At 42.6% G+C, this 25,143-nt stretch overlaps 14 protein-coding genes across 14 annotated transcripts; 6 read left to right on the plus strand and 8 right to left on the minus strand.

The window, feature by feature from the left end:
- Window positions 1-622: 622 nt before the first annotated feature.
- Window positions 623-2,833, plus strand: PAS_chr1-1_0131 (General transcriptional co-repressor, acts together with Tup1p; the record flags this gene model as incomplete). Its single annotated transcript, XM_002489731.1, has 1 exon — window positions 623-2,833. One exon carries the CDS (start codon window positions 623-625, stop codon window positions 2,831-2,833), a length of 2,211 nt encoding a protein of 736 aa, XP_002489776.1.
- A 45-nt stretch (window positions 2,834-2,878) lies between these two features.
- Window positions 2,879-3,802, minus strand: PAS_chr1-1_0132 (uncharacterized protein; the record flags this gene model as incomplete). The annotated part of the gene is made up of 1 exon (XM_002489732.1): window positions 2,879-3,802. One exon carries the CDS (start codon window positions 3,800-3,802, stop codon window positions 2,879-2,881), a length of 924 nt encoding a protein of 307 aa, XP_002489777.1.
- Window positions 3,803-4,147: 345 nt separating this feature from the next.
- Window positions 4,148-4,942, plus strand: PAS_chr1-1_0133 (Hypothetical protein; the record flags this gene model as incomplete). Its single annotated transcript, XM_002489733.1, has 1 exon — window positions 4,148-4,942. One exon carries the CDS (start codon window positions 4,148-4,150, stop codon window positions 4,940-4,942), a length of 795 nt encoding a protein of 264 aa, XP_002489778.1.
- Window positions 4,943-5,022: 80 nt separating this feature from the next.
- PAS_chr1-1_0134 (uncharacterized protein) lies at window positions 5,023-6,372 on the minus strand (the record flags this gene model as incomplete). Its single annotated transcript, XM_002489734.1, has 1 exon — window positions 5,023-6,372. The coding sequence occupies one exon, from the start codon at window positions 6,370-6,372 to the stop codon at window positions 5,023-5,025; it is 1,350 nt and encodes a 449-aa protein (XP_002489779.1).
- A 217-nt stretch (window positions 6,373-6,589) lies between these two features.
- PAS_chr1-1_0135 (Hypothetical protein) lies at window positions 6,590-7,390 on the minus strand (the record flags this gene model as incomplete). Its single annotated transcript, XM_002489735.1, has 1 exon — window positions 6,590-7,390. One exon carries the CDS (start codon window positions 7,388-7,390, stop codon window positions 6,590-6,592), a length of 801 nt encoding a protein of 266 aa, XP_002489780.1.
- A 546-nt stretch (window positions 7,391-7,936) lies between these two features.
- Window positions 7,937-8,677, minus strand: PAS_chr1-1_0136 (uncharacterized protein; the record flags this gene model as incomplete). Its single annotated transcript, XM_002489736.1, has 1 exon — window positions 7,937-8,677. The coding sequence occupies one exon, from the start codon at window positions 8,675-8,677 to the stop codon at window positions 7,937-7,939; it is 741 nt and encodes a 246-aa protein (XP_002489781.1).
- Window positions 8,678-8,990: 313 nt separating this feature from the next.
- On the plus strand, window positions 8,991-9,311 carry PAS_chr1-1_0137 (Hypothetical protein; the record flags this gene model as incomplete). Its single annotated transcript, XM_002489737.1, has 1 exon — window positions 8,991-9,311. One exon carries the CDS (start codon window positions 8,991-8,993, stop codon window positions 9,309-9,311), a length of 321 nt encoding a protein of 106 aa, XP_002489782.1.
- A 26-nt stretch (window positions 9,312-9,337) lies between these two features.
- Window positions 9,338-10,426, minus strand: PAS_chr1-1_0138 (Component of the mitochondrial outer membrane sorting and assembly machinery (SAM) complex; the record flags this gene model as incomplete). The annotated part of the gene is made up of 1 exon (XM_002489738.1): window positions 9,338-10,426. The coding sequence occupies one exon, from the start codon at window positions 10,424-10,426 to the stop codon at window positions 9,338-9,340; it is 1,089 nt and encodes a 362-aa protein (XP_002489783.1).
- Window positions 10,427-10,646: 220 nt separating this feature from the next.
- PAS_chr1-1_0139 (Protein required for accurate chromosome segregation) lies at window positions 10,647-14,897 on the plus strand (the record flags this gene model as incomplete). Its single annotated transcript, XM_002489739.1, has 1 exon — window positions 10,647-14,897. The coding sequence occupies one exon, from the start codon at window positions 10,647-10,649 to the stop codon at window positions 14,895-14,897; it is 4,251 nt and encodes a 1,416-aa protein (XP_002489784.1).
- Window positions 14,898-14,915: 18 nt separating this feature from the next.
- PAS_chr1-1_0140 (Hypothetical protein) lies at window positions 14,916-16,388 on the minus strand (the record flags this gene model as incomplete). Its single annotated transcript, XM_002489740.1, has 1 exon — window positions 14,916-16,388. The coding sequence occupies one exon, from the start codon at window positions 16,386-16,388 to the stop codon at window positions 14,916-14,918; it is 1,473 nt and encodes a 490-aa protein (XP_002489785.1).
- Window positions 16,389-16,933: 545 nt separating this feature from the next.
- PAS_chr1-1_0141 (Non-essential protein of unknown function) lies at window positions 16,934-18,181 on the minus strand (the record flags this gene model as incomplete). The annotated part of the gene is made up of 1 exon (XM_002489741.1): window positions 16,934-18,181. The coding sequence occupies one exon, from the start codon at window positions 18,179-18,181 to the stop codon at window positions 16,934-16,936; it is 1,248 nt and encodes a 415-aa protein (XP_002489786.1).
- Window positions 18,182-19,669: 1,488 nt separating this feature from the next.
- On the plus strand, window positions 19,670-21,304 carry PAS_chr1-1_0142 (uncharacterized protein; the record flags this gene model as incomplete). The annotated part of the gene is made up of 1 exon (XM_002489742.1): window positions 19,670-21,304. One exon carries the CDS (start codon window positions 19,670-19,672, stop codon window positions 21,302-21,304), a length of 1,635 nt encoding a protein of 544 aa, XP_002489787.1.
- Window positions 21,305-21,331: 27 nt separating this feature from the next.
- PAS_chr1-1_0143 (Essential subunit of the Pan2p-Pan3p poly(A)-ribonuclease comple) lies at window positions 21,332-24,688 on the minus strand (the record flags this gene model as incomplete). Its single annotated transcript, XM_002489743.1, has 1 exon — window positions 21,332-24,688. The coding sequence occupies one exon, from the start codon at window positions 24,686-24,688 to the stop codon at window positions 21,332-21,334; it is 3,357 nt and encodes a 1,118-aa protein (XP_002489788.1).
- A 208-nt stretch (window positions 24,689-24,896) lies between these two features.
- On the plus strand, window positions 24,897-25,139 carry PAS_chr1-1_0144 (Homolog of the prokaryotic ribosomal protein L36; the record flags this gene model as incomplete). The annotated part of the gene is made up of 1 exon (XM_002489744.1): window positions 24,897-25,139. One exon carries the CDS (start codon window positions 24,897-24,899, stop codon window positions 25,137-25,139), a length of 243 nt encoding a protein of 80 aa, XP_002489789.1.
- Between the last annotated feature and the right edge of the window lie 4 nt (window positions 25,140-25,143).

Raw genomic sequence — 25,143 nt, forward strand, 5'->3', positions numbered from 1 at the left:
CTTGCTCTGGAGTGTCGAGTTAATTATTTTGCCCCTTGATTTCAAAACGTTACTTTGTTTCCTTTTTTTCTAGTTCACCTTTTGTACGGGTTAGTAACTTTGCATATCTGATTGTTACAAAAGTGGATGGCAATGCAAGCTGGATGCGCATGAACAGTGTTCCAGGCACTAATTTTAACGTGATGTGTCTCTTCTCGAAGATGCATTATTTTATACACAGCATCTTGGTTGCATTACATTATGTATGCACCTATCATGTATATATGTACGCCCGTAAGTAATCGTAGGTCTAATAAGCAAACGTATGCAGAGGTTGTAAATTTTTGAAACGCTCAGTCGGAGCATCATTTCCAAGGCTAAGTTGTGTTCTTCTTCTTCTTTCCTCCCTACACTCCCAAAAATTCCTTGCCACTTCAGATTTCTTTTGTGAAAACTTTCAATACTCAGAACACTCCCCTCCAGACTATAGAGTTCCACTCTCCCCCTCCTCTATTCAATTTCAACTCTCTTGTTGTCAAGAGATCCAGTGTTAGATTGTTGCCACAAGGAAAGAGAAACAAGGAAACATTCCATTTCATCCATTCTCGTATCAACTGGCACCCCACGATATTTACCACTACTTATGAACGAACCTTCACAGCCTCCGCCAGTGACACTGGAAGTGAGGCATGATCCCGTACCAACGTCTCAAGCTGACTCCCAGCAACGGAAAGTGGTATATGATAAACAACTCGAGTTTCGCAAGATAGCTGTCTCCACTTGGCTAGCGCTCGGATCCATGGCTCACGAAGTCCACTTGTACCAGCTGGCAATTGATTCGTTCGATTTTGCCCTCCAAAATGATCCATTCAACGAGAAGGCTCTTTGTGGACTCGCAGCTGCATTGAGGGCTATGGATCTGGTCAAGGACCAAACAGACGGTACCGCAGCGGCCCTGGATGTTATCAACGACCTTTTATCACGCTCATCAGAGCTTTACAAAGATCCATCTATCTGGAGAGAAGCTGCCGAATGCTATCTACTCTTAAACAACACAACGAATGCCATGGAGGCCCTACAAAGATGTATTCAATTAACTCCCAACAACTCTGCATTATGGTTACTTAAAGGACAAACATTGATGGCCGCAGGTTCCAAACATGAGGCCGTCGATGCACTGAACACAGCCTTGGTGAAACTCCCCAATGACGTTGCAGACTATACAAAAGAAGAGATTGACGTGGCCCGTTCCACCCACTCAGAATTTGCCTCCGTTCTTGCTGCGGAGGGCAACATCGAAGCTGCCAGGGATGAGTTGGAGGCCACTTTGGCTCTTCCGCCTCCCTCTTCTTCCCGCTTCACAGAGTATTCCTCTCTTTGGTGCGCCCTCATTAGTGCTAATGAGCGCCTTGGAGATATGGCCAAGGCAGTGCGCGTCTGTGAGGAGGCATCTGGACTGTTAGGATTCGAGCCATGCATATATATATGCCACGCATACTTGTTGCTACTACCGAACAGTCACGTATTTAACCCACAGTCTGCTTGTGTCCTGCTTCGGCAAGTTGTTAATTCGGAAAGCAACGACTTTCTACCATGGTTTTTACTTGGTGAGGCTTATCAAATGCTGCGCCAACCAAGCGAGGCCTACGAAGCATTCCAGTTGGCCTTGAAAAGGGCTCCAAACCACACAATTGTATGGCTTGCAGTGGGAAACCTTTATGCCGAACTGGGCCAGCTGGCTGATGCCCTTAGCGCGTATATGTTTGTCATCAAACGTGAAACAGAACAAGAACAAGAGAGCAAGATTTTGCTCTCATTTGCTTGGGAGGGTCTTTCATCGGTGTACGAAAAGTGTCATGGTCAGTTGGCTGACTCTATAGAGGCCTGTATGAAGTCAAGCAGCTATGCAAGCCAAGCGGGTGATAGCTCTCGGGCAAATTTCTTGAACTCGCGATTGGAAACTTTACGAAGAGTGGTATCTGGAGAGATTCCGCTTTCTGATTACAGACCAAGCACATGTTGTCAATCTCCGTTATATTTACTGCGAGATCTTACTTCACTGAGTATATCTGAAAGAGAAAATTTGGCCAATGCTTCGTTAGATGACATCGCATCCGCTCCAGAAATCAAGAGTAGCAGCAAGAAGCGAACTGACACTTCGAGACCAATGCCTCCCTACCCGTCTCACTCCGCAAATAACTATAACCTACCATCCGAAGATTCACAGCCACAGCGACAGAACTTACCAGTTCACTCACTCCCTAACGTTCCATTAGCACAGCAACAGCGTGTGCATGCTCCGGCAAACAAGAACTTGTCCCCAAGCGCCGATCAGAGATTCTCAATTGCAACCCATCCTCCTGTTGCCCCCCCACAAATTTCCCCTCGTCCTGCTTCACCACAGTTACAACAACAACAGCAACAACAGCAGCAACAGTTTCAACCACAAAACTATCAGCACTATGCGCCTTCACCAATGTACCCACCTTCCCAACAATCCCCATTCCCTGAACACCAGAAAAGTTTGACTTCTTTCAATCAAATGCCGCCTATTCCTCCACCACCTCCTCCTCCTCAACATCAGCAACACCCTCAGCAGATGCACATTGTACAGCAACAACATGAACAGCAGCATCATCAGCAGCAGCATCTGCACCCGCAACATTTGATGCCTCTCCCTCCGTTACATCAAGGCCCACCTATTCCTAAGATAGAGTCTCCTTCATATCGGAATCAACAGTCATTCATGGTTGGGGTGCCCTATTCGGGGGTCGGTCCTGATGGAAGACCAATATACGAACCGTCTCAATTCTATGGGTCACATCCTCCGGCACGCTTTGTGGTTAACGAATAGATATTATAATATGCTTATTTAGTGATCATAGCAACGAATATATAATCATAACAGCCCAACTAAACGTTCAACGAGCGTTTCCACATCCTGTGCAGCCTCTTGGGCGTGCAACAGCACTTCTTCATGGCTGGCATGGCCTTTGCTGTCAGGTGTTTGAGAATCATCTATAAATGCACTGGTTGGAGGATCCGAAACTCCAGAATTTGTTATCAGACTTAGTCCCAAGACTTTTAGTCCGCTATGTCTTGCGACAACCACCTCTGGAACTGAACTCATGCCCACGGCGTCGGCGCCCATTAAACGTAGCATTCTCACTTCAGCTCGGCTTTCGAAAGTTGGCCCAGATACGAATGCGTACACTCCTTCATGAATGGTTCTGGACAAGTTTGCGGCTTCAGCTTGGTGTATGAGTGCTTTTCTAAGCTCTAGGTCGTAGGCATCAGATGTGGCAGGGAATCGTGGACCAAACTTTTCAAGATTGGGGCCCTTCAATGGATGTTGGCCCGAAAGACCTGGAAAGTTGATATGGTCGTTCATTATCATTAAGTCGCCAGGAACATATCTCGGATTGACCCCTCCAGCCGCATTGGTGATAATCACAGTTTCAACTCCCAACTCGGTGGCCACTCTCACTGGAAACGTAGCTGCCTGAAAACTGTAACCTTCATAGAAATGCAATCTCCCAACCATACAGATGACAGGGACCAGATTATCTTGGTTTGGGTCGATTCCCATAAGTCCAAATTGCAAATGTCCTGCATGGCCTGCGACTGTTGATTTTTGAAACCCAGGAATGGTTTCGTAATGTAAAATTACCTCTGCGTCACCTTTTATACGAGAGGCGATGCCGCCCAGACCCGAGCCACAGATTATGAGAACTTTGGGGCTTGCCAGGTGAGCCGGGACACGATCTCTGATGGAAGCTGTTGCATCAGCGATGAGATCGTAATAATCTTGAGTAGATGACATGCGTTAGGTGATGAAATCCTAACGCGGAGTAAAAACTGTTGAGATCTGCAAAAAACGAATACTATGAGATCTCTTTGCCTTCCAGCAGCATTCTCTTCCCAGCTTTCGGATCTCGGCGAGGATGTTTTCTTCCTCGGTGTGGTAGGTAGGGTTTTGTGGCAGCGGACCACCCCGCAGGGAAACGCGCTCTGCTAGGCTAGGCTGCAGTGCCTTCCCAGTACGGGCATCTCGAATTAGATGCTACGAGCAATTGTGGTTTGACTCCTGCGCTAGAGTTTTGAGCATGTATCCCACCTGAAATTTGTCGGGGCAAGATTGCAGTCTGTTAAATTATCAGTGCATTTGATGAGCAAAAAATCTGCCAACACCGTGTGGTCATCCTTGAAACAGACGCCCAAAGAGAGCAAGCCATCTCAGTCTGATTTTAATGGCGACCCTTCCGGTTTTGGTATCCCTAATAACTCTCAAATCCCACATTCACCATCCTTGAACTCCACTACCACGCGTCGAACGCGTCCTCGCAAAACAAACGACTCTAAACGGTTCTCTATGTATATTCCTCAAGGAAATTTGAACCATTTGGAGTCACTTGAGCGTATTCACGATATCTCTGAAGATTCAAGCTCCGAAATGAGCTATTCCTTTGACATCGTTTCCCTGAAGACACCCACTGAAGAACAGGGACAGAAGAACAACCAATCAGATAAGATAGGGCACGCGCATAAGAGCTCTCTAGCGTCAGCGTTCGAAGACTATCAGCTGGCCGTAAGCGCCATGGAATCTTCGTCTCCAACTCGAAGTCTCGACCACCTGGATCTTGCTCTAGAGGAGAAAAGAGATGAAGAAAGGGAGATAAATTCACAGTTACAAGTTACAGACACTACACATATGGACTCAGATTTGGACTCGAGTTTATATGATATTAAACATTTTCAAAGCTGTATCTGGGTCGGTCCTGCCTCCACAGAGAATGAACGGTTGTTTGACAGCAACATCAAAGACACAGCAATAATGGATCAGAGTTACTACTCGGAAAATGGAATATTTAACGATACTCAGGAGATATTTAATGAACCAAACCATACACACCATAACAGAACAGCAAAGAAGCTACAACGAACTTCTCTCCATTTTTTTTAATTAATTAGTTATCATAATCCCCAACAAACTATTTTCGTACGATACCAGGTATCTTGATTCATTGTGCGCAAGTCATGTCCTCAGGAACTTTTCATGTTGTTCATCCGAACGTCTCCGTTAAAACGAGGCAAACGATCATATTCTGGTGGGACATTTTTATGTAGCCCAAATCGGCTACGTTTTGGTTTCTTGATCTTGGAAACGTCTCTTTGATTTCTTTTCAGGTACAGGAACAAATACATGAAACACACTGCCAATACCACGACCGTTGGCATGGTCATGATAATATAGTACATATCGTCACCTGTTCTGGGTGACTCTTGTATTGCCATATCTTGCTTCGTAGTTTTTGAGACAACGGCACCTTTGGCAAACTGAACCATAACTCCGCTTCCATTCAGAAGATCATAATCCTCGTCGGAAACACTTTCTGGCTGAATACCAATGAACACCAATCTAAACTGCTTACCCTTTAACCATTCCTCTTTGACTTCAATGGGGAAATATCCGTCGGTGTTTGGTATCCACTCAGACGAAAAGAAGGTACCAGGAATATCACCCTGGAAAGTTTCGTAGTTTTCAGCTGGGATCACTTTGGGAACGTTTGGAATCTCTCTCTTACGCATATCCTTTTTCTGTGCTGATGGTTTAAGATAAGCAAAATGTATTTTGACTTTTTCTACGACCGTCTGTTCTTGATCGTCATCCCCTTCGGTGAAATAATGTGTATACCAGCTCAAAAAGTGTACCTTCCCTAGCTTGATTTTCTGATCTTCATGTGGGAAACAAATTGGTTCGCTTGATTCGTGTTTAGCAAGACCCTTTTTATGGTAGAACTGCGGAGTACAACGGATCAATGGATTCAAGGACACATATGTCTGGTCCTCAGGAATTGATTCCTTGTGTACAAATATTTCATCCTCTTTCATGTTATGGGCTTTCAACTCTTCCTTGCTATAGGTCATTGTAACGACAGATTCAAAATAAGTCGAATAGTTTGGCCTACCGTCTTTGATTTTGCCATCCTTCATCTTGGGTCTGATAGTGTTCGGAGAACCATCCTTTTTGAGCGACACCCAAGGCTCCAATCCATCGGTCGTTTTTGGAGGTTTGGCACCGAAAGTGATGCCTCCAATAACTGTGGGAGTGACAATCTCCGGAACTGTGGAATATATCGTTCTCAACCAGGGTTCTGGAGCCTCAGATGATGTTGACGATCTAGTCTTTGCGGCCTGTGCTTCGGCGTAGTCCTTGTTGATGATATAATCCCTCATTGGTTCACGTTTCGCCAGTGGTGGTACCGCCTCTCCAGTGACCAAAGGGTGGAAGGCTGTTGCTACCTTGGCTGCTGTTGGATGTTCCGTTGGCAGACAGTGACAACATTGGCTAAACAGAATGGCCACGCAAAACGATAGTTTGCCCAGTTCCATTGAGATGTGTTTCCTTTCGGTCGGTAAACGGGCGGGAAAAAATCACGATCGCACACTGATTATATCGACTCCTCTGCCTGCGAGAAAACAAAAAAAAAACCAGACAAGATGACGGATGTCCGCTAAATACGAGTTGGCTAATGCCAGTTAGATTATATTATCATTTGCATTAGTATTCAATACTTATACAGTCCCATAAAAAGTAAGTGTAAGATTCTTAGATAAAGAGGTAACCCATAACAGCACCGAACATGGCAGAGATACCAACACCATTGGCAGCAGCACCACCAGCGATTGGGCTAACGGATGGAGCCACGGAAGAAGAGTGTGAAGTAGAAGCTGAGGAAACAGTTGGAGCCACGGAAGAGCCACTACTTGAAACTGCGGAAGAAGTTGGAGCTACGGATGAGGCAGAACTGGATACTTCGGAAGAAGATGGGGCAGCAGAACTGGATACTTCGGAAGAAGATGGGGCAGCAGAACTGGATACTTCGGAAGAAGATGGAGCAGCAGAACTGGAAGCAGAGCTGGATGAAGTTGGAGCAGCAGAGCTGGAAGAGCTGCTGGAGGAAGTGGCACCACCACCGTTAGTGAATGGACCAATGGTTGGGGTCAAACCAGTTGCGGTCTCAATACATGTTTGACCAGTTGGAGTGGTTGGGTATCCACAAGTAGCCAATGGGCCAGACAAGTATCCGAAGTAAGATTGGTACAAACACCATCCACACTCCAGACAGTAGTCCTTACGAGTGTTAAAGGCAGATCCATCGGAACACAGACAGTCGGCGTCGAATGGACCGGCCTCTGGACCACAGTCCCAAGCAGCGTAGATCATCAAACCACAGTTCAAGTGACAGTTGTAGTCTTCAGCTCTCTTGAAAACTTCTGGAGTCTCAAGAGCTTGAGCAAACTCATATGGAATGGCACCTGCCTCGGCCAAAGCAAATGGAGAGGCCTTTGGGGCAGCAGAAACTGCGGCAATGGAAGCAACGACTGGAATCAAGAATTTGGTCAACATATTGAAGCGAATGTAAAAATAACTTGAAGATTAAAGTACTTTGACACATCTCAAGTGGGGGAGAACATCAATATATAGGCAAACTTCGAAACACGGAAGGGTGAATGAAAACACAAATAAAGGGGCAGCACCACCAATTGGGGCAGTTGCTGGGGATATTTTGCATCAGCATCTGCAATTCACATCAACGGCATCCTGATAATAAAAGTGTTATTGTCAAATCTCCTAGCAAACTACTAGGGTCTAGAAAAGTCTTCTTAAAAATCGGCGGGAAGTTGCATAAAATCCTGATTTCGAGGGTTAAAACCATAGTAGGGTGCATAGATTATTTTGATAAAATTGGATTTTTCAGAGATATCCCCGATAGGAGCGTTGACCAATACACCTCAACTATCCTAATCTGGTAATATCAGCAGGGAAACCTAACTTGTTCGGGTCTAGTTTTAGCAAAATGTGTGTGCGCTCTAACTTTATTCTTTCACACCTGGTTCGAAACGGCATATGGGAACAAGCATCACATGGTTTTTTTCTTTTCTGATTGTTCCGTTAAGAGGCAAATGAATCCATTGTATGTTCTCCAAAAAAATTCAAAAACATGAAAAAGTCACGTTCCGAGATTGTTTTTCCACTAAAGCGCAACTTTTCATAATGGTCAATGAAAGTCTTGGTGCTTGCCTCCGATGTAGGCGGCAGTAAATGATGTACTTTCATTTGATGAATATATTCCCGCAGTGTCAACTTATCCCCAAATCTCTTTTTCGTCTCGCTATCTAATAGCATGAATCCCCCCTCTCTCACCCGAGCACCAAACGTATTGATTATATCCTCGTAAATCAGTCCATTCAACAGCCCCATTTGGGTGTTTGAAGAATCTTCCTTTCGGTAGAACATTCCTGGGTGCTGGATGTCTTGATTAGGTAAACTATTGTTTCGTATGGTTTCACTCTCTTTGAATGCTTTTCTTATCTCTCTGAGTGCCACGACTGGTAGATCTTTGTCGTGCGTAGGGATATACTTCTTTGGGATATCTTGAATGTGTACCCTTAAAACGAAAATTCTAGTCGAATAGGCAATTAATGAAAAAACAGCAAACACAACACAGGACATTATGATAACTATTGCGTTAAATGCCAAATTATTGGCCACTTTACTTTGAACAATGGTATCAATAGGGGTGATGACATTGAAGGCCAAAAGAAGGATGAAGAATAGAGCAAAAGAAGCGGAATAGAACCACTTCAGGAGCATCTTTGGAGCTTTAAACACCTTCTCTGTCTTTCTCATCATTTTTGGCGTTTATCTGTTTCCAATAAAGATTGCTATATCGATGGACAGAGGCAAAAAACTGTTTAAATAAAGGTGAAAGGTGAACTTTTGTAGACCCTATTTGTAGCACCTTGGCCTACAGGTATCTTGAACTTGTGGGCGTCTTCGCCTTGTTTGGCTCTGAATTTGGATTATTTATGTTGTATTTTGTACGGACTTTTTCGCTACGATTATTTTCTTACTTAATCCTCCCACTTCACTAGTTAGACTTCAGCGGCCCTCAAGACTAACTACAGAACTGGTATAAAAGGAGCCAATTTTTCCTCGTTTGTCGATGTCTTTGTTGGATGTCGTGCAAACAAACCTGGAACACTTCCATTTTTGGACGCATGTCAATATCTTGGATGATTTTGTAATTCAAGGATATCCCAAAGAGTCGCTTACAAAGAATACGGCTCAAGACACTTTGGAGTTTGTCTATCCTGCTCATATTAGCCAGAATCTTTCTCTTAGTGACATCGAAGGAATATTCAATAGAATTGACAGACTTTTAGGTGTACGTCCCAAGAGAATTGTGATCGGTGTTGTCACAGATGATGGGTCTGTGGTTTACTACTTTGCCCATGAGGGACTGATTAAACCTTCCAAAGTGTAGATACTTGTCCCTTATGGAGGCTCTATTTACAGATCTACAACGTATGATTTGATTGTGTTGGTTAGCGTTGGAACTTGTGAAGGAGCTGGCGAGACGACCTTTTCAAAATCTAGTAACCGATGGTTGATTGCAAGTTCGAAATCCTCCACTGTTGAGACCAGTTTTGGAAAGTTGTTAGTTACAAATCCATGCACGCTCTTATTGGGAAGTTCATCAAAAGTCAATATGGAAACGCATGCAAAGAGTAGTATGTCACAGCTGGACAGTTTACTACCAAACGAATAGGTTTCATTTGGAAGATGTATATGACTACTAGTTGAATCATCCGTCTCTTTCTCAGAATTCCCAACTGAATCATCACTAACTATATTCTCTCCCTGCATGCTAAGGACAGTTTCAATGTACTGCCCCAAAAGATAGATACAGCGCATGTTTGTGAGCGTATTCTCTCTTACCATTAACTCATTCAATTTATCCCGCTGCTGCCGCTCGTACAGGCCTCCCATCCGGATCCCTGTTTGCGATAATTTTTTGTTCATTTCTTTCAACTCTTGGATATAATACTCCTCATTGTCATCATCCAAGTCCTCCTCCACCGTAGTATTTCCCTTTAGCAGTCCAATTCCTTGACATCTTTCATAACTCAACTTCCTAAAGAATAACGGCGCAGAATACTGCATGGGAAAGGGCAAATACTGAGAAAATATGGATCTGCTATAGCCTTCATAATTTTCCTTGTTGACGAATAACGTGTACATGGTCGTTGTTTCGATAGTCTTCAGAATGTATTCTATGGCACCCTCATTGATCAGATGATTCTCTGGGCTTAATTCGTCCAATGTCAATTCGTATTGAGTCTCCAGGTATCTCACTATGTCTAAATATCCTACCACTTTGTGCTTCAGCTGTGTCTGCTGTCGATCGTAGTCTACCAGTACTGGTAATCTTCCCGTTGGAGAGATTGAGCCATTACAACTGGCTACTAGCTTGACATTGTTCAACTTGCTACATGTGAGACTCAAATACCACGCTATGGCAAGGCATTGCGCATCTATTTTAGCCACCTGATTGTTCTTTCCCCATATATGGACTTCCAGTATCCTATTAGGATCCATTATAATAAAGTGGTTTATATGACTTGAATCAAGCACTTCTCGAAAGAAACCTGTTTCCTGGTTGGGCAGATGAAAAAAACCGGTAGAAAGATCCGCTGGGCGGGGGATGCTCCGTAGGATCGCGTGCAGTCCACATTTTCTTCCCTTTATCGCGTCTCTCCTAACATCAACAAACTTTCCTAAACACAAACAAATACCAAGTATCTCCTTTGCAACTAACATGGGACCGCCTAGCGACGAGGAAAATGCTAGAGTTGAAAATAAAAAGCCTATTCCATATAGACGACATTCATTGGCTTCCACCACATCCGTTAGAAGCATTTTGAAACAAGTTTCCTCTAATGTTATTCATGATGATACTAAAGATGAAAACAAGACAATTACGGTGATGCAACAAAGCTTTTTAGATGGAACAACCAACGCGCTTTCTACTCTTCGTATGGGCTCCTTTTCTAAGATGAAGCCTCGTCCTAGCAGGCGTGTAACGTTTGCTCCGGAAGTGACATTGCACAAAATAGACTTGATACCCCAGTATATACAACCCGAAAAGGGACCTAGAAGACGAGAGAGCTTTCAAGGGTTTTCTGCTGCGCAGATTTTACGTGATGGTCCTTTTCCTGATGAGGACGAGTTACGGGAGGATGACGATGAAGCCATTGGTAGGGAGATGTTGAATGACAGTAGTGAAGATGAAGCTAGTGCAGCCGAATCTGAAAACTTGGTTGGTGACTTGCAAGATCAAGGTATCACAGGAACACAAGAAGATGAGCTGAGAGAAAGTGAATCCTTATCACCTATTGTCCCTGAAGAGTTTGATAGTTTGTTTGATGAAGCCCCGGATCAAGCCTTTTCCATGGAATTGACCCAGATTCAGTTGCCAAAACCGTACCAACGTCTGAGTAATGATCTTGAGGGTAAACAAGTTTCAAGTTCAGAATTTCTGGGTGGGGACTTGGAAAAATCTTCGGTAGAAGTTGTATCTCAAGCTAACGACAACCAAGTACCCAAGCAATTACCTCAGACAATTCTTGACATTCAGGAGTCTCAGACTGACGATATTTTGCCGGTAGAAGTAGGTGACAATACTTCTCAAGCTGATTGTCAAATAAATCTTGAAGACAATGTGCCAATGGAGTTAACTACAACCGTTTCTCAGGTTGACCAGAGCATAGACATCGAAGATGAAGTTCCAATGGAACTAACCCAAACTGTTTCTCAAACTGAACGGCAATTCGACATTCAAAATGAAGTACCCATGGAGTTAACGCAGACTGCTTCTCAAGCTGAGCACTATTTCCACGCTGAAGATGGTGTCCCTATGGAATTGACTCAGACAGTCTCCCAAACACAACAACTTACACACAAAGAACAAGATATGGAAGAGAGTTCAATGAAACTAAACCCTGATTTTGTTTCTAGAGATGATGAACATTCTAAAACGGATGCTGAAATTGATGGTGAAAACGCCAAAGAACTTGGCCAAACGCAATCGGCATACCAACTGCAAATTCAAGAGGAGTCTCGTATGACGCAACTGCAACTTGAAGGCCAATCACATACTCATATTTTTTCTCAACCTGACCAAAGACCACAATGTGAACTACAGTCGACAACCCAAGATAGTTTTCGGACAGGGACCGAATTTGATAACGGAGAAGTGCAAACGAAGGAAACGATCACTTTAGAGCTCGCAGATAATGAGCTTCAAACAGATCCAGGTACACTTCGAGCTGAACCAAACATAGCCGTAGAGTTAAGCAATCATAATTTTCAAGCTGAAACCGAACCACAACACTCTAAGGAGCAACTGCCTACAGGAAACATTCAAACGCTGCCAGGATTACAATCTGCACAGGATGTACCTGGAATTCTTTCTTCTGCATCGCCCCAAATATGCAAAGACGTTCAAGATGATGACTGTCCAGTCTTAACGGAGAATGAACAAATCAAAACTCAGTTTGAAAATGATACAATGCCAGAAGATGAAATAATACCCATGGAAGTAACACAGTATATTAGCCAAGAGAGTACTGATTTGAAACTGCAAAGAGGCGAGTTAGCTGCAGATGTAGAAACGGCTCAACAGGACCAAGCATTGCAATCTAAAGATGGGCAGATGCTAATGGTGCCAACCCAAGTTGCTCCTCAAACAGTAGCAGAAGGACAGATTTGTATGGAAAATTTGAATTCGATTTCTCAGCCTATTGAAGAAACAGAATCTGGAGAGAATCTGCAACCCATGGAGATCACTGAACAGGTATTTACTAGTATTTTGAGTGCTCCTGTGGAACTCGCTCATGGATTGCTACCCGAGGAAAATGAACCATTAAATGATTCTATTCGACAGGCATCAATTGAAGGTGATACAGTTCCTAGGGAAATCAGTGAAAAATCTTTTACAGAGCACTCTAAAAATGCACCTCTGCGGCAGAAGGATGCTGACTTTAATCATATCTCTGATCAACCACTTGAGTTGCGAGCCGATCAAGAACGTAGTTCAAGACCCAGTTCCAAAACCAAGAAAGGAAGCAGAATAAAACCTGTTTGCGTTCAAGAACTGGAGGATGAGGATCAAGAATTTGCAGCCAGTACTGAAACTCCTCGTCCCTCTTCCTCTAGAGACTCATGTACCGCTCCAGTTATGTCGCACTCTCCAAAAAAAGCCCCTTCCTCTTCCTCAAAGATTAGAACGACCAGTAATGGCTCCCCTGTTTCAGAGAAAAAAGGTCACAAAAGAAGAAAACTAAACAATGACTCCCCATTGATGGATCAAAGGTTGCCAATCATTGAAAAAATAACTTTGGTAGAGCCCCAAACCTCAACTGCTTTAGCCATTAACTCAAGTAATTGTAAACGTACCCCCTCTCCAACGGTTGACAACTATCCAAAAAGACGTGCTTCTTTGAGTGGACCATTGACCCCTCAGAAAGAATCACCTCTGAGCCTTCAGGAAAAGATACTTTCCCTGACACCTAGGAACAGAAAACACAAGAAGAGGTTTTCTTTGGACATATCGAGACTAGAGAAGCAAGTTCAAGCGAAAGATTCCCCTCAGCATCTTCAAGATCCCTTCAAGCTTGGATCTCCAATGCAATTCAAATGTCAAACTGCGACTAGTATCGTACCGTTGGCTGAAACTTCATTTTTGGATGACAGTGAACAAGCTCTACTGAACTCTCAGGATGATTACATAAATGTTTCATTATCAGAGTTCTTATCAAGCATAAATGTTACATTTTATGATGACCTGGATGTTGATTGTGTACCATACAAGAATGGAAAAACGTTTGATACGAAGCCATCATTGCAAGACTTCCTTTATGCTTTCAATAGATTGAATTTCTTACAGTTACTGGAATTCAGCTGTAAAGAGCTCAGTTCGAACATTGACGAGGGAAAGATAATTTTCAGCAACTTGGAAGCTGAGATTTTAGATGATAACCCTCCTCTTATCAGAGAATATATGGAATTGCAACACAACTCACAGCTGAAAAAGGAAATGCAGCGAGATTTTCATCTTGTTAAGAACTATTCAAGGCAGCAAGCCAGGGGAATTTGGTATAACTGGAGACTTCAATTGCTAAAGGGTATTGAAGAATCTGTAACCAAGAAGGTTCAAACATCAAGAGAAGCGAATCTCCAACTAAAAAAACAGCTAGAACAACTCACTATGGAATATGATGAACAATATAAAAATCGTTTTGTTGTATTAAAGGACAAGTTAACTCATTTGAGAAGGTGCAAACAGCTTTCTGAGGCAGTTGACAAGACGGAGTTAGAAAACTTTAGAAAGTTGTTTGATGAAGTTCACAATGAAATTGAAGTAAAACAACAAGAAATCAAAAGTTTGCAATCTCAATTGGACTCCTTGAATAAAGATATTGCTTTGTTGAATGAGAATGTACTTAAAGCCAATAAAGTTCTAGAAAATAAAAAAGATATAAAGGAGCAGCAATTAGACAAGAGTATGGACAGGCTCAAGAAGATATGCGATGGGCTCGATATCAGATTTATCGAACTGGATCAAAAAAGTTGGGAGTTGAAATTTGAGATGTACCAAGCGATTAATGTAAGCTACTCATTGCACCAAAACCGCAGTGTCGCGGTGAGTTGGTTATTAGGGAAGAAGTCTCTTTTAGCGCCTTCATTGGTAGAAAGTTATCTTACAGGTTTGAAGTTCCTGAGCCTTTCTGAAAAGTGTAGAAGGATCGTCAATATTGATAAAGTGTTGACTAAGCTTGATCTGAGATTTCTAATCAGAAGAGGCAAAGACGACATTCTTACAATGACAAGCATTGAACTGATTGAAAATTGTAAAGTCAGCTTCGAAATCAACGTTAGAAAGTGGATAATGAAGGAAAACTTTTTAAAGATATCCACAAGATACTACGAAAATGAAGAAAGGGCTCAAAATAAAGAGGATGCCGAATTACTGGAAAAATTCAACCAGCAAACATTTCAGATTTGTTAACTAAGCATCGATGGCTATTTACGAATCAACTGGAGTATATAGAATCGTGGTAATGTACTTTCCCTGGTACCGGTGAATAACACTAACATGAATAATGTCATTGGAAATATTGGAAGTAATCAGGTGGTTCAACATGACATGCGTAGGGACAATTTCTCTCTGTTGATTTTCTGTGGTTTGACTTTTGGCAACCATCGATTCTGTGATGTTGTGCATCGAGTTGTCCTTGAAACCTCTCTTGAACATGGAGTGGTCTGCTTCCTTATTTTTTTGTCCTGAAGCAATTGATTGTTCATCTTCCACAAATTCTTGTGGCCTAGAGTACTTATCGGCAATATTTAGATTGTTAATTGGAAGTGAGTACCGTCGGTCAGCATTAATATTACTATTCTTTCCATGCAACGCTTGAGGTTTTGAGCTTTGTTTCTTTGATTTAGTCTTGTGTCGGTCGTTAAGTAAAATTGAATCTAAATATGGGGGAAGAAGAGGCGGTTCGGGCAAGCTCAATAGTTTGAGATAAAAGGAATGGTTTCTATTGAGATTAGTATTGGCAGGGTGCTTATCCTGGGGATAGATTATCTCGTCGGAATTGAAATAGTAGGGAATTTCACTGGAATATTTGGAAGACCTGCTGGCTGCTTTGGAAAAAGATGTAACAGAGTTATTCCTAGTGGAAGATACGGAACTGAAATGGGGAGACTTAGCTCGAGCAATGTTGTGGATCTTTCCTTGATCCTTCTCTTCGCAAGTCACAGTTAGAGGTTTGATATAGACATGATCATCATGGTAGTCAAAGTTAGCAGTGGAAATTTCAAACCAGTTGACAATATTCCCACTGGAAGTAGTTGCTTTTGGTAGGATATCATGCTCGATGATGGTAAGGTTATCGTTGACGATGAGCTGAAACTTGTATATGGAGCCTATTCGGAGCTTTTGAAACTCGAAGCAAAGGTATACAATGTTTTTGTTTTTGTCGTCCTTAATCACTTTGGGGTAGCATTTAGTGGACCAGTTATCCAGAAAATTAGCAATAATATACACATCATCGGAGTACTTGAAATGAAGAGGTTTCCATTTCAAGAAAACATTGAGAGTTTTAGCTTTTGGTTTTGGGTGTGAATCGTTATCGTTATGTAAAGCATTATCGTTCAGCTCTTCATCAGCATCACTGAGAGAGTAATTGGAAGATGAGATTGTGGTAACCAGGGATAGATTGCCCTCCGCATCATCTTCTTCGGTTGTTGTTGACGCCAGCTGGTCGATATAAGTGTCATGGATCGTTATCAGTTGGTCATTAACGGTGGGGATACCGCTCAAGTTGGGGCTTTGTTTCCTGGAGGCTTTCTCTTGGGTGGAAAGGATTGTTGCGGTGGAAGTTGACGGTTTATCCTTGTAATCAACGAAGTTTAGGTGCTGTTTTCTATTCGGGACAATCTCATGGTTAAGACGGGATTTCAGCCGAGCGGAGTCTGTAGACGTGGAGTTGCCCATGGGTTGAAGTGGAGTGTACTGAAGGAGCGAGTTATACGAAGCAAATTGAACCTGTCAAAGCAAACAAACACACAAAGAACACAAAGACTCACACACAAACTCAAACAAAAGGGGAGAGGAAAACTGAACCTTAAAACAGGAAAAAAAAAGAGATATCTGCCACCCGCACACTCTGAAGTGGAGTAATTGTTAGGTATTGCCCCATTAGGAAATAACCAGACGTGCATTGGTCTGCACACATTCCGGGGGTAAACGAGCAAATAAAACTTCAAACCGTATGCAAGCCGCGAAACAGTTTACTGCATGGGCTGGGTTGGGTTGATAGATGATTCCCAGCGAAAACGAGATAGACCCTCGTCGTCGCCGATGATTCGGGCCATGCCCTGAACCTGTCAAGGAAAAAAAATTGGGCATACACTTATCTCAGATAATGGGCCGACTGGGTCAATAAATCATCAATGAGATGGTACTTTTGAAATTAATAATTGGATTACATAGGATAAGAAGTAAAAAAAAAATAAGTCCCTGCTACTCTGTTTCCTCTTTCAACTAGAGCGTCCTTGCATCTTTTTCCTCATGGCCCTTCTTTCTCTACGTAGACGTCCTTGCATCATGTAGTAAGAAGCTCTTCTAATGATAATCTCCAGGATTTCTTTAGAATAGCCATAGTTGTAGTTCTCTTGGACATTGACGTAGAGCTGGTCGATCAAAGCGTCCCTTTCTTGGGAGGAAGTGTCTCTGATCCAGGTCTTGAGTCCCAATGGGAAGCCGAGAGTGGTTTGGAGAATGTTTAAGATGTTTTTCTCTCTGACAGAGGCCTCCTTCTGGTTGTTTGCGAGGTTGAGGATCTTGGACAGCTCTGGTAAAGACAGTCTAGAGTCGGAGATTTTCTTCCTCTCTCCGGTCTCTGTGACTATATCAATTGTGTGGTTCTTTTTCTTCGATTCTGCGATGCTATTTCGGAGAACTGCGGGCTGTAAGTTGGTGGTTGATATTATGTCGCCAGCCGACGAAGCTGCGCTGGTGGGGGTGGTGGAGTTGTTGGTGGTGGTAGAAGCGGGAGAAATGTAACTGGAGGATGAAGAGGCAGAAGAGAAGGATGAAAAAGAGCTCACGCTCGTTGGGGGCTTGATAGACTCCATGGAGGAGACTGAAGATGGAACGGATGATGGTGAGATAACAGAAATTGAGGAGCTTGCGGGATGCTCAAATCTGTTGCTCAACTCGTAAACAGAAGCGGTGTTGAGCCTCTGGTTGGTAGCAACATGGTCCAAGTTGAACACATTGGTGATAAACTCGTTACCAATGGTGTCTTCTTCAAGCGGACCACTCAGCCCCTGACCGACGCTGCTCTCAGTCACTCTCAAACTCAAATCCGAATTTTCTCTCCCCTCAGCCAGAACGCCATTGACAACAGCGTTACGGCCGTTTTCGATGCTCATTGGTGAGATACACTGGACTGTCTCCTCCTTGCCCATTCCAGAGAACAGCTCGGACAAATCCAGCGAGCTTGGCTCGGAGTTCAGCGAAGGAGCACCGCCCACCGTGAACTGTCTAGAGACGTCTGACATAGGAGAGGACATCACTGACGCAGAGGAGAGCGAAGGTGGAGGCCCCATGTCGTCCAGAACAATTGGTTCTTCGGGGACAAAGTACTCAGAGTAGAGTTCATCCCTGAAGTTGCCAGAGTTCTCGTACTGATAGTAGAAATTGGTGTTGAAATGAGTCAAATTGTGGCTGTCACTCTTCCTGTTGAACTCAATGTCGATGAGTTCTGAGTTGTAGGCGGACATAATTGGTTGGTGGTTATTAGCACTGCTGTGTTAACACCTTCTGGAAAAGCCTTGAAACCAGTATCAGTATAAATACCAAATTCCTATCTCAAGTTAAATTAATCCATACACTCACACACCACAATAAACGTGCATGATAATCATCTTGAAAAAGCAATTCTGACTTCCGAATCTGAACATCAAATCAATTCAATTCTATTGATAAAAGATTCTCCCATGCAAAGGAAAAATATTGCTTTGGCTATCACGACCATGATAGGTGTTTTGACGTGCGTCATCATGAGCCATTAGGGGTGGGTCAAAGCAGCGAGTTAGAAGTGGGTACTTAAGAGAGGCCAGTGCGACTCTTTATCGACCTAGGACGCTTGATTGAAGCGAATATCCTCGACCTCGATTGACGCATGGTTCGATGGCGCCTCACTTACAATAGTATGCTCATCGAAGGGTTATCTCGTGGGGGGTCCAAATCTGGGTTCATGCCATGCCATGGCGTAGGCCCATAATAATTGGTTTCGCGATCTCATTTAACCGGAAGCCTGGACCAATACAGATAAAACTAAACAGAATGCCAAAATCGGATTTGAGTGCGAATCACGTCAACCAGTAAGCTCCGTTTCAACATCGCTCATACCCCTAAAGTAGGGCAGGAAAAATTGATAATTTTAAAATTGGCCTATGGCTAGTTTTCGCGCCATCTATTCATGTCAAATCGGAAAAGATTGTCCGTGGTGCAAGACTAAGCGAAAGGAAAAATGCTTGGGTAGGTCGGGGAGAACGTTGCGGACGAAAAAAATCGACCTCGGTGAGGGTTGAACTCACGATCTTGCGATTAACAGTCGCACGCCTTAACCAACTTGGCCACGAAGTCCTGGATTGACGGAAAAGTTGTTTAATTTGGTTATACCCTGTTGATGTGTTGGACACCATCCAAATTAGCAACCACGCCAATGCTAAGTCTAGAAGCAATTCCAAGGAAAAAGGCTTATCTGTAGGTGACATGTGCGTTTATCTTCGCTTTATATCTCTCTAATTTATTCAATCTTAATTTGATCACCCTAAGTCTCTGGGTTTTCTCAGGGATCTGACAGTTACGCCAGGAGAATGTTCTTAGCAGATAAACTTTCTTCCCTGAAGCTTTCTATTGGCTCCTTGATTGTCATCAGGACCCTAAAGTCTTATAGGGTTCTTCTTCCAGATACTCCTCATTGCTCTCCCTAGTAAAGCTTCTTACTAGTGACTGCAGCAACCTCTGAAACACTTATTTTAAACCATTACAAACAATTACAAACCACACAGGCCAAAGACCGTTGCTCCCCCATATCCTTCACCAGTTACCAGGTCTCCATATACTACTATCAGTGTCTCCCGTTCATACCTAGCGACCTCCTCAACTTCTCCCCTCACCCCTCCCTCTAACCACTACCCTCGCCTAAGCGAAATTCTAATCAAAACCAAACACACTAACCTCCACCGCCCTACACCCATCCCATGCCTTCCCAATCACTGGCCAACTTTCCAATACATACCCTATTTCTCACAAAGTTTGATGTCAGAAGAGGCTATGACCTCATATGGATCAAATCCGTGGATCAATCTCTCACCCAAAATGAATCTTTCATCACCGATCTGGAATACAAGTCCTTCCCCAGTGGCTTACATTCAGTCTCCAAAGACAGTCTACAGTTCGTGATGTTTCAACCCAATAACACCCTACTGTACGGAATATCAATCTTCCGGCAAAATGGACTATTTTCTGAACAAATATCGCATGACCGTTCTAAAGTGCTGATGTACTCGTTGGGAATCCTTATTGATCCATCAGAATTGAACGACTCATATATCTCAACAGTTACAAGCAGCAGATATCACACTTGGATCCCACACATCTATTCAAGCTGCTGGAACTACTATGACGTCTTGGAATCACTTTTCGATGAAATTGTTCCATCTGACGATTTGAATGATGAAATAGACTCTCTGCTCTTGGAGTCAACGTTTGAAAAATACCACTATAAATCATCATCCGATAAGTTCAAAGAGGCAATTAAGTCTCTAAACAAGAAACCATCCATAATAACATTAGAAGATGAAGAGTCTGTTCCGCCAAATCCCGATCATATGATTCTTTCAATGCAAGACACCGTAGCTACATTAGGCCCCCTCATCTTCCCATTATGGAAATTATCACTGCTTAGAGAGCCTGTTTTAATCTACGGAGGCTCGTCAGTGGAAAAAATGAATAAGATATCATACCACATGTCAATACTATCGATAATTCCTTTAGAATTGCAAAATGAACTAATAAAATCTATGCAAAGATTGACGAATGCTGATACAGACCACCATGATTCAGTCAACCAATTTCAAAACCTACAATACTATCAATTACTCTACAACATTTGTCTCAAGGACGTATCGTCCATTCCCAGCTTTGTTGCAGTTAGAAAAACTGGTTTCATAGCCTCCACTAGAGATGTGATTCTTCTTGAAAACCCATTATTCACTTCCACAGTTAAGTTACCTGACAATAGTCTTGACATAGCAAGCATTTCCACTTCAGCAGACAATAATAATGAATTCTCTTTCTGCACTCGAAGGGATAGTCGCAAATTTGATATTCTCCAAAACTTCATCGCCCTTCAGCAAGGAGAACCAGAGAACAGGAAGGACTATTCCAAATGTGTTGAAAAACAGTCGTGGTCAGAGTATTTATACAAGATCTTCAAGTGGTGGGCTAGCGCAGGTGAAGATATAGAATTGCAAGACGTTGAGCTTTTGAAGGAAGACTTGTTGAAGATTTTCAGGTACACCGATGAGCCAGATTCTGTCACCAACTCGTCAGACGTCACCTCACCATCCATATACATTGTGGAATACTTTCAACAACAAACTCGTAAAATATTCGAAGTGCTGATCCAGCTAATCAATTGCCATATACAAGACCACAAATCCGACCATTTAATAATCGAGTACAATGACATTTACGAAATGGGGTTGGACCCTTATAGTTCACAAGATAGTGAATTCGTCGTTGCGTTGATTCACAAGATATGGTGTAGGAATGACCCAGAATTGATTGACAAACTAAATGTCAAGATAGGGTATTTCTTTACTCTATGTTAAGAATATTTATAGTACACATTTTATTAATCATGTCGGAACTTTGAAACTCAACATCTGTCCCTCCATGTACACTTCCTCGAGAGTGTGTTGGAGCTCTCCAGTATTATTCAACTGTATATACTTTCTGTAAAGCATCAATGCTGCCTTGGCATCTTCAATTGAATCATGGTTTCCTTTTTGAACTTCCCGTCTCAGGACGGCATATGTTAAAAATTTCAACGATAATTTCCTTTTTTCCTTCTTCAAAAAGTACAACTCGGCAGTGTCTCTTACTTGTTGTTTGGGGACACTCAAATTAATGGTTCTAAAATCATTGATCAGACCATGTCCGACAAAGATGCACCCCAAGTTCAATAACAACCACAATTTTCTATAGACTGCTTGCAACGTCGTTAAACTTCTCTTCGATTTTTCAAGGTTCAAATCATCGGGTTCAATGCCCGACCATGATGTCAGGTAATCGTTTATAGGCTCTTCGATAATGACATAATCGTCAATAAATGGGATTCCCTCTTTGGGTCCAGTATCCCCCCTCAATACAGAAACTCTTGCAAGAGAATTCTTCAGTGGTCGAATCACTTTCTTGGTACCATCACTATTAAACTCAACCAGTTCTGGCTCTATCACGACAAACTCTGCATCTATAGCAACAAGTGTTCCTGGTTGTGGGGCCTCTTCTTTGGTCAATAGTTCGTACTCAATAATTTTTCCTTCTCTAGTTCCACGGCTGAAATGATCTCTGTACAGAATATCCTGATTCAAATTCTGCCTCCAGCCCTCATAGTCAAACATGTTGGTGCTTTCAGAGTTCTTGTAAATAACAATGACAGGCTTCTTCCACCAATAATTTAAATTCAACACTTCATGCTCAGAAATTGGCATCACCAAAAAGTCGTTGAACAAAAACCACTCGTCTTTGCCTACCTTCACGAATGTTACAAGGTTAGAGTTTCCTTCTTTATCGGTCACTTGCGCAACGTATCCCAACAATTCATATTTCAAATGGCGGAACCCAGTTGTTATACTTTTCAAGCATATCCTTCCCTTATTCATGCTGGCATAGAACTCTGATGCAAGCCAATTTGTTTTAGAAGCCTTCAATTCCGAAAGTTCTTGGTTAGTGAGTTCCAAGTTCAACGATAAAATTGGAGGCAAATCTTTCACTGTGTACAATGTGTCAAAAGCATGGGTCTCATTACAGTTATCACATGCCATGTTGACAGACAAGTTTCTGCTGAGAGCCAACTCAATATAGGGAATAATACTGTGATTTAGTTTCTTATTGAGAACAACATTATTAGTCTTTGGATGTCTAACGTCCAGAGAATAGAGAGTTGTATTTCCAATCTTTCTCAAACCACACCCAACGCCAATAAACTCACACTCCACTGGTATTCCCATAATGGTATTGAATATGTGAGGAGCATTGCTTTTTGCTTGGTTCATTTCATCCAAAGAAATCCTTTCCAACAAAAAATTATTGAAAGATTGTATTAGCACTCTTTGGCTGTGCTCATCTCTATTGTAGCCGTTGTTATATATGTCAAGAATCCGACTAGCTTCTGGTATTTTGCTCAGCATCTTTTGGAAGTTAGAAGGGGCAATATGTTGCCCGCTTGCTTTTACCATCATGTCAAACAAAAATCCTAGTTCTGTTAAGAGGGAATTGTTATCAACACTCTCTTCCGCCAAAGATCCTACAGCGTAGTTGAACATAAGTGGTGCAAATCGGTAAAGTTGTAAGAGACTGTTGCAATAGGCACTTTGAACATGAGACTCCAATCCGGATAGGTTGGTTTTGTTGAAAAACTCAAAATCAAAGTCATGTACCCCAAACTTACTGTAATGAATGTCCAGTTTGGTAAAGCAATATGGCACTTCTTGAGAGGAATGGGGCTTGCAGTCAAACAGCTGCTCATACAATGTATCTTTGAAATCAGAGTTTGTATTCTCGGCCGTGCTGCTACTTTTCTCGTCCACATCCAATCTTTCACTGATGAACTTGGGAACAAATTTGTTTTTCTGATTGCTTCTATCATGTAGCCTGTAATAAGGTTGGGCCACATTCCTGGGTCCATACTTCTCTCTGCTGTACACAGCAATCCTTGTATCTGTATCGGTTTTGAAAACACCAGGTATATTCATGTTTACGCCCATTCCTGATGGTAAATTGTTTTGGCCGAAAGCATGGGCATTGTAGTTTTCAACGACGCTCTTTGAACTATTGATGAGCTCGGGATTAATCTTCTTAGGAACGTGTCCCAGAGAGAACTTCATATCAAAAGGCCAATTCGAAAGTAACGGCTGGTCATAGTAAGGCATCCCAATAGAGCTCAGGGGAACTGTACTGTCTGAATCTGCTGGAATGATATCCGAATTTGCAGGTGGTGGTAACATGGTAGCCTGTTCCAATGACGATGCGAGGTTCGGTATGTGGGCAGATGATAAATCCGGCGCATTGGACCATAGATGTACATTTTGAAAACTATCAGTGAAACCCATAAAATCACCAGAGGGTGATACTTCAAAATTATTCATATAAGATCCCACATCGGCCTGATAAAGGGATACATTCATAGGGGAATACAAATTCACGAAATGAATTAAGCCAGCTGAAGATGCTAAAATGGCGACATTTGGAAGTTTAGGATGTAACTTGACAAATGAAGCACCTGCCGGGAAGGTCACCGGGGGCATCAAACTTTTAGTTCTCAAGTCGTACAAATTGGCTATAGGGTCTGCATAGAACGTACCGTTTCTCACTGAATATCCTGTTGTTATCAGAGTGTTACCTCTACAGTCCATGCTGGATAGCGTCCTCATATGGCCAGAAAAACTCGCTATAATATCATTGGACCTAGGGTCTAAGATATCCACGGTACCATCAACCCTACCTAAACAAATTTGACTCAGGTTGGCACTCATTGTGTAAACAGGTGCATCATAAGGAATCGTGTCTGAGATCTCACCTCTCATCAAATTCAATTTCACCAACTTTCCTTGAAATCCTCCCAAGAGAACTTCGTTTTCTGTATTGGACGTGTAGGCCATTGAACGTGAATGATTCACAGAGATGTCGTGCAGGTTCATCCGGCACAGTCCAGTCCTCGAGGTCAATTTGATTGAATTTTCACTCAGAGATAAAATTCCTCTTTTGTTATTAAGCAATTGGAGCACTTTAGAGCTATGGCACCGAAATGATGTATAGGGCGTGAGCATTTGGTCGGCCAGCGACTTGACAAAGCCATCTTCTGAACCAATCCAGGTCAGGTCATGGGAGTCGTCAAAAAGTAAAGCAGAAGGGACACTTTGCCGGGTTGGATCAGAAATCCTAAAAGAAGGCCTCATGCATGGAACTCGATTGATTTCGTTCCATCCTTCCATGATTTACAGCCAACTCCTTAGGTATGGTTAGGGTGATTTATTGCAGATACTGGAGTTTGGGAAACTTTAGTCGTGCACCAGCTGCATATTGTCCCCTAGGGAAGATTCACCAAAGTGGGCCGCGAATTCTTTCATCTGAAAAATTAACTAGACGAACCAGGATCATCACCCGCTTCTTCAACATCGTTATCGCAGAGTCCATTCGAAAATGTTGAAGTTCATAAACACATTCATGAGGTTCGGAAGAACATCCTTTTGTCGCTCCGGCCTAAATTATACGGGTCCGCAGATGGTTGGTCCAGCTAACAACATGACGCTTCAAAGTATCAGAAACTACAAAGTCAGGACATCCGTGAAGAAGTTCTGTCCACATTGCTACATCGCCAAGAGAAAGGGCAGGGTTTACGTTCTTTGCAAAGTCAATGGCAAACACAAGCAACGTCAAGGTTAAATAG

Source organism: Komagataella phaffii, chromosome 1, assembly GCF_000027005.1.
Source record: "Komagataella phaffii GS115 chromosome 1, complete sequence".
Classification (NCBI taxonomy): Eukaryota; Fungi; Ascomycota; class Pichiomycetes; order Pichiales; family Pichiaceae; genus Komagataella; species Komagataella phaffii.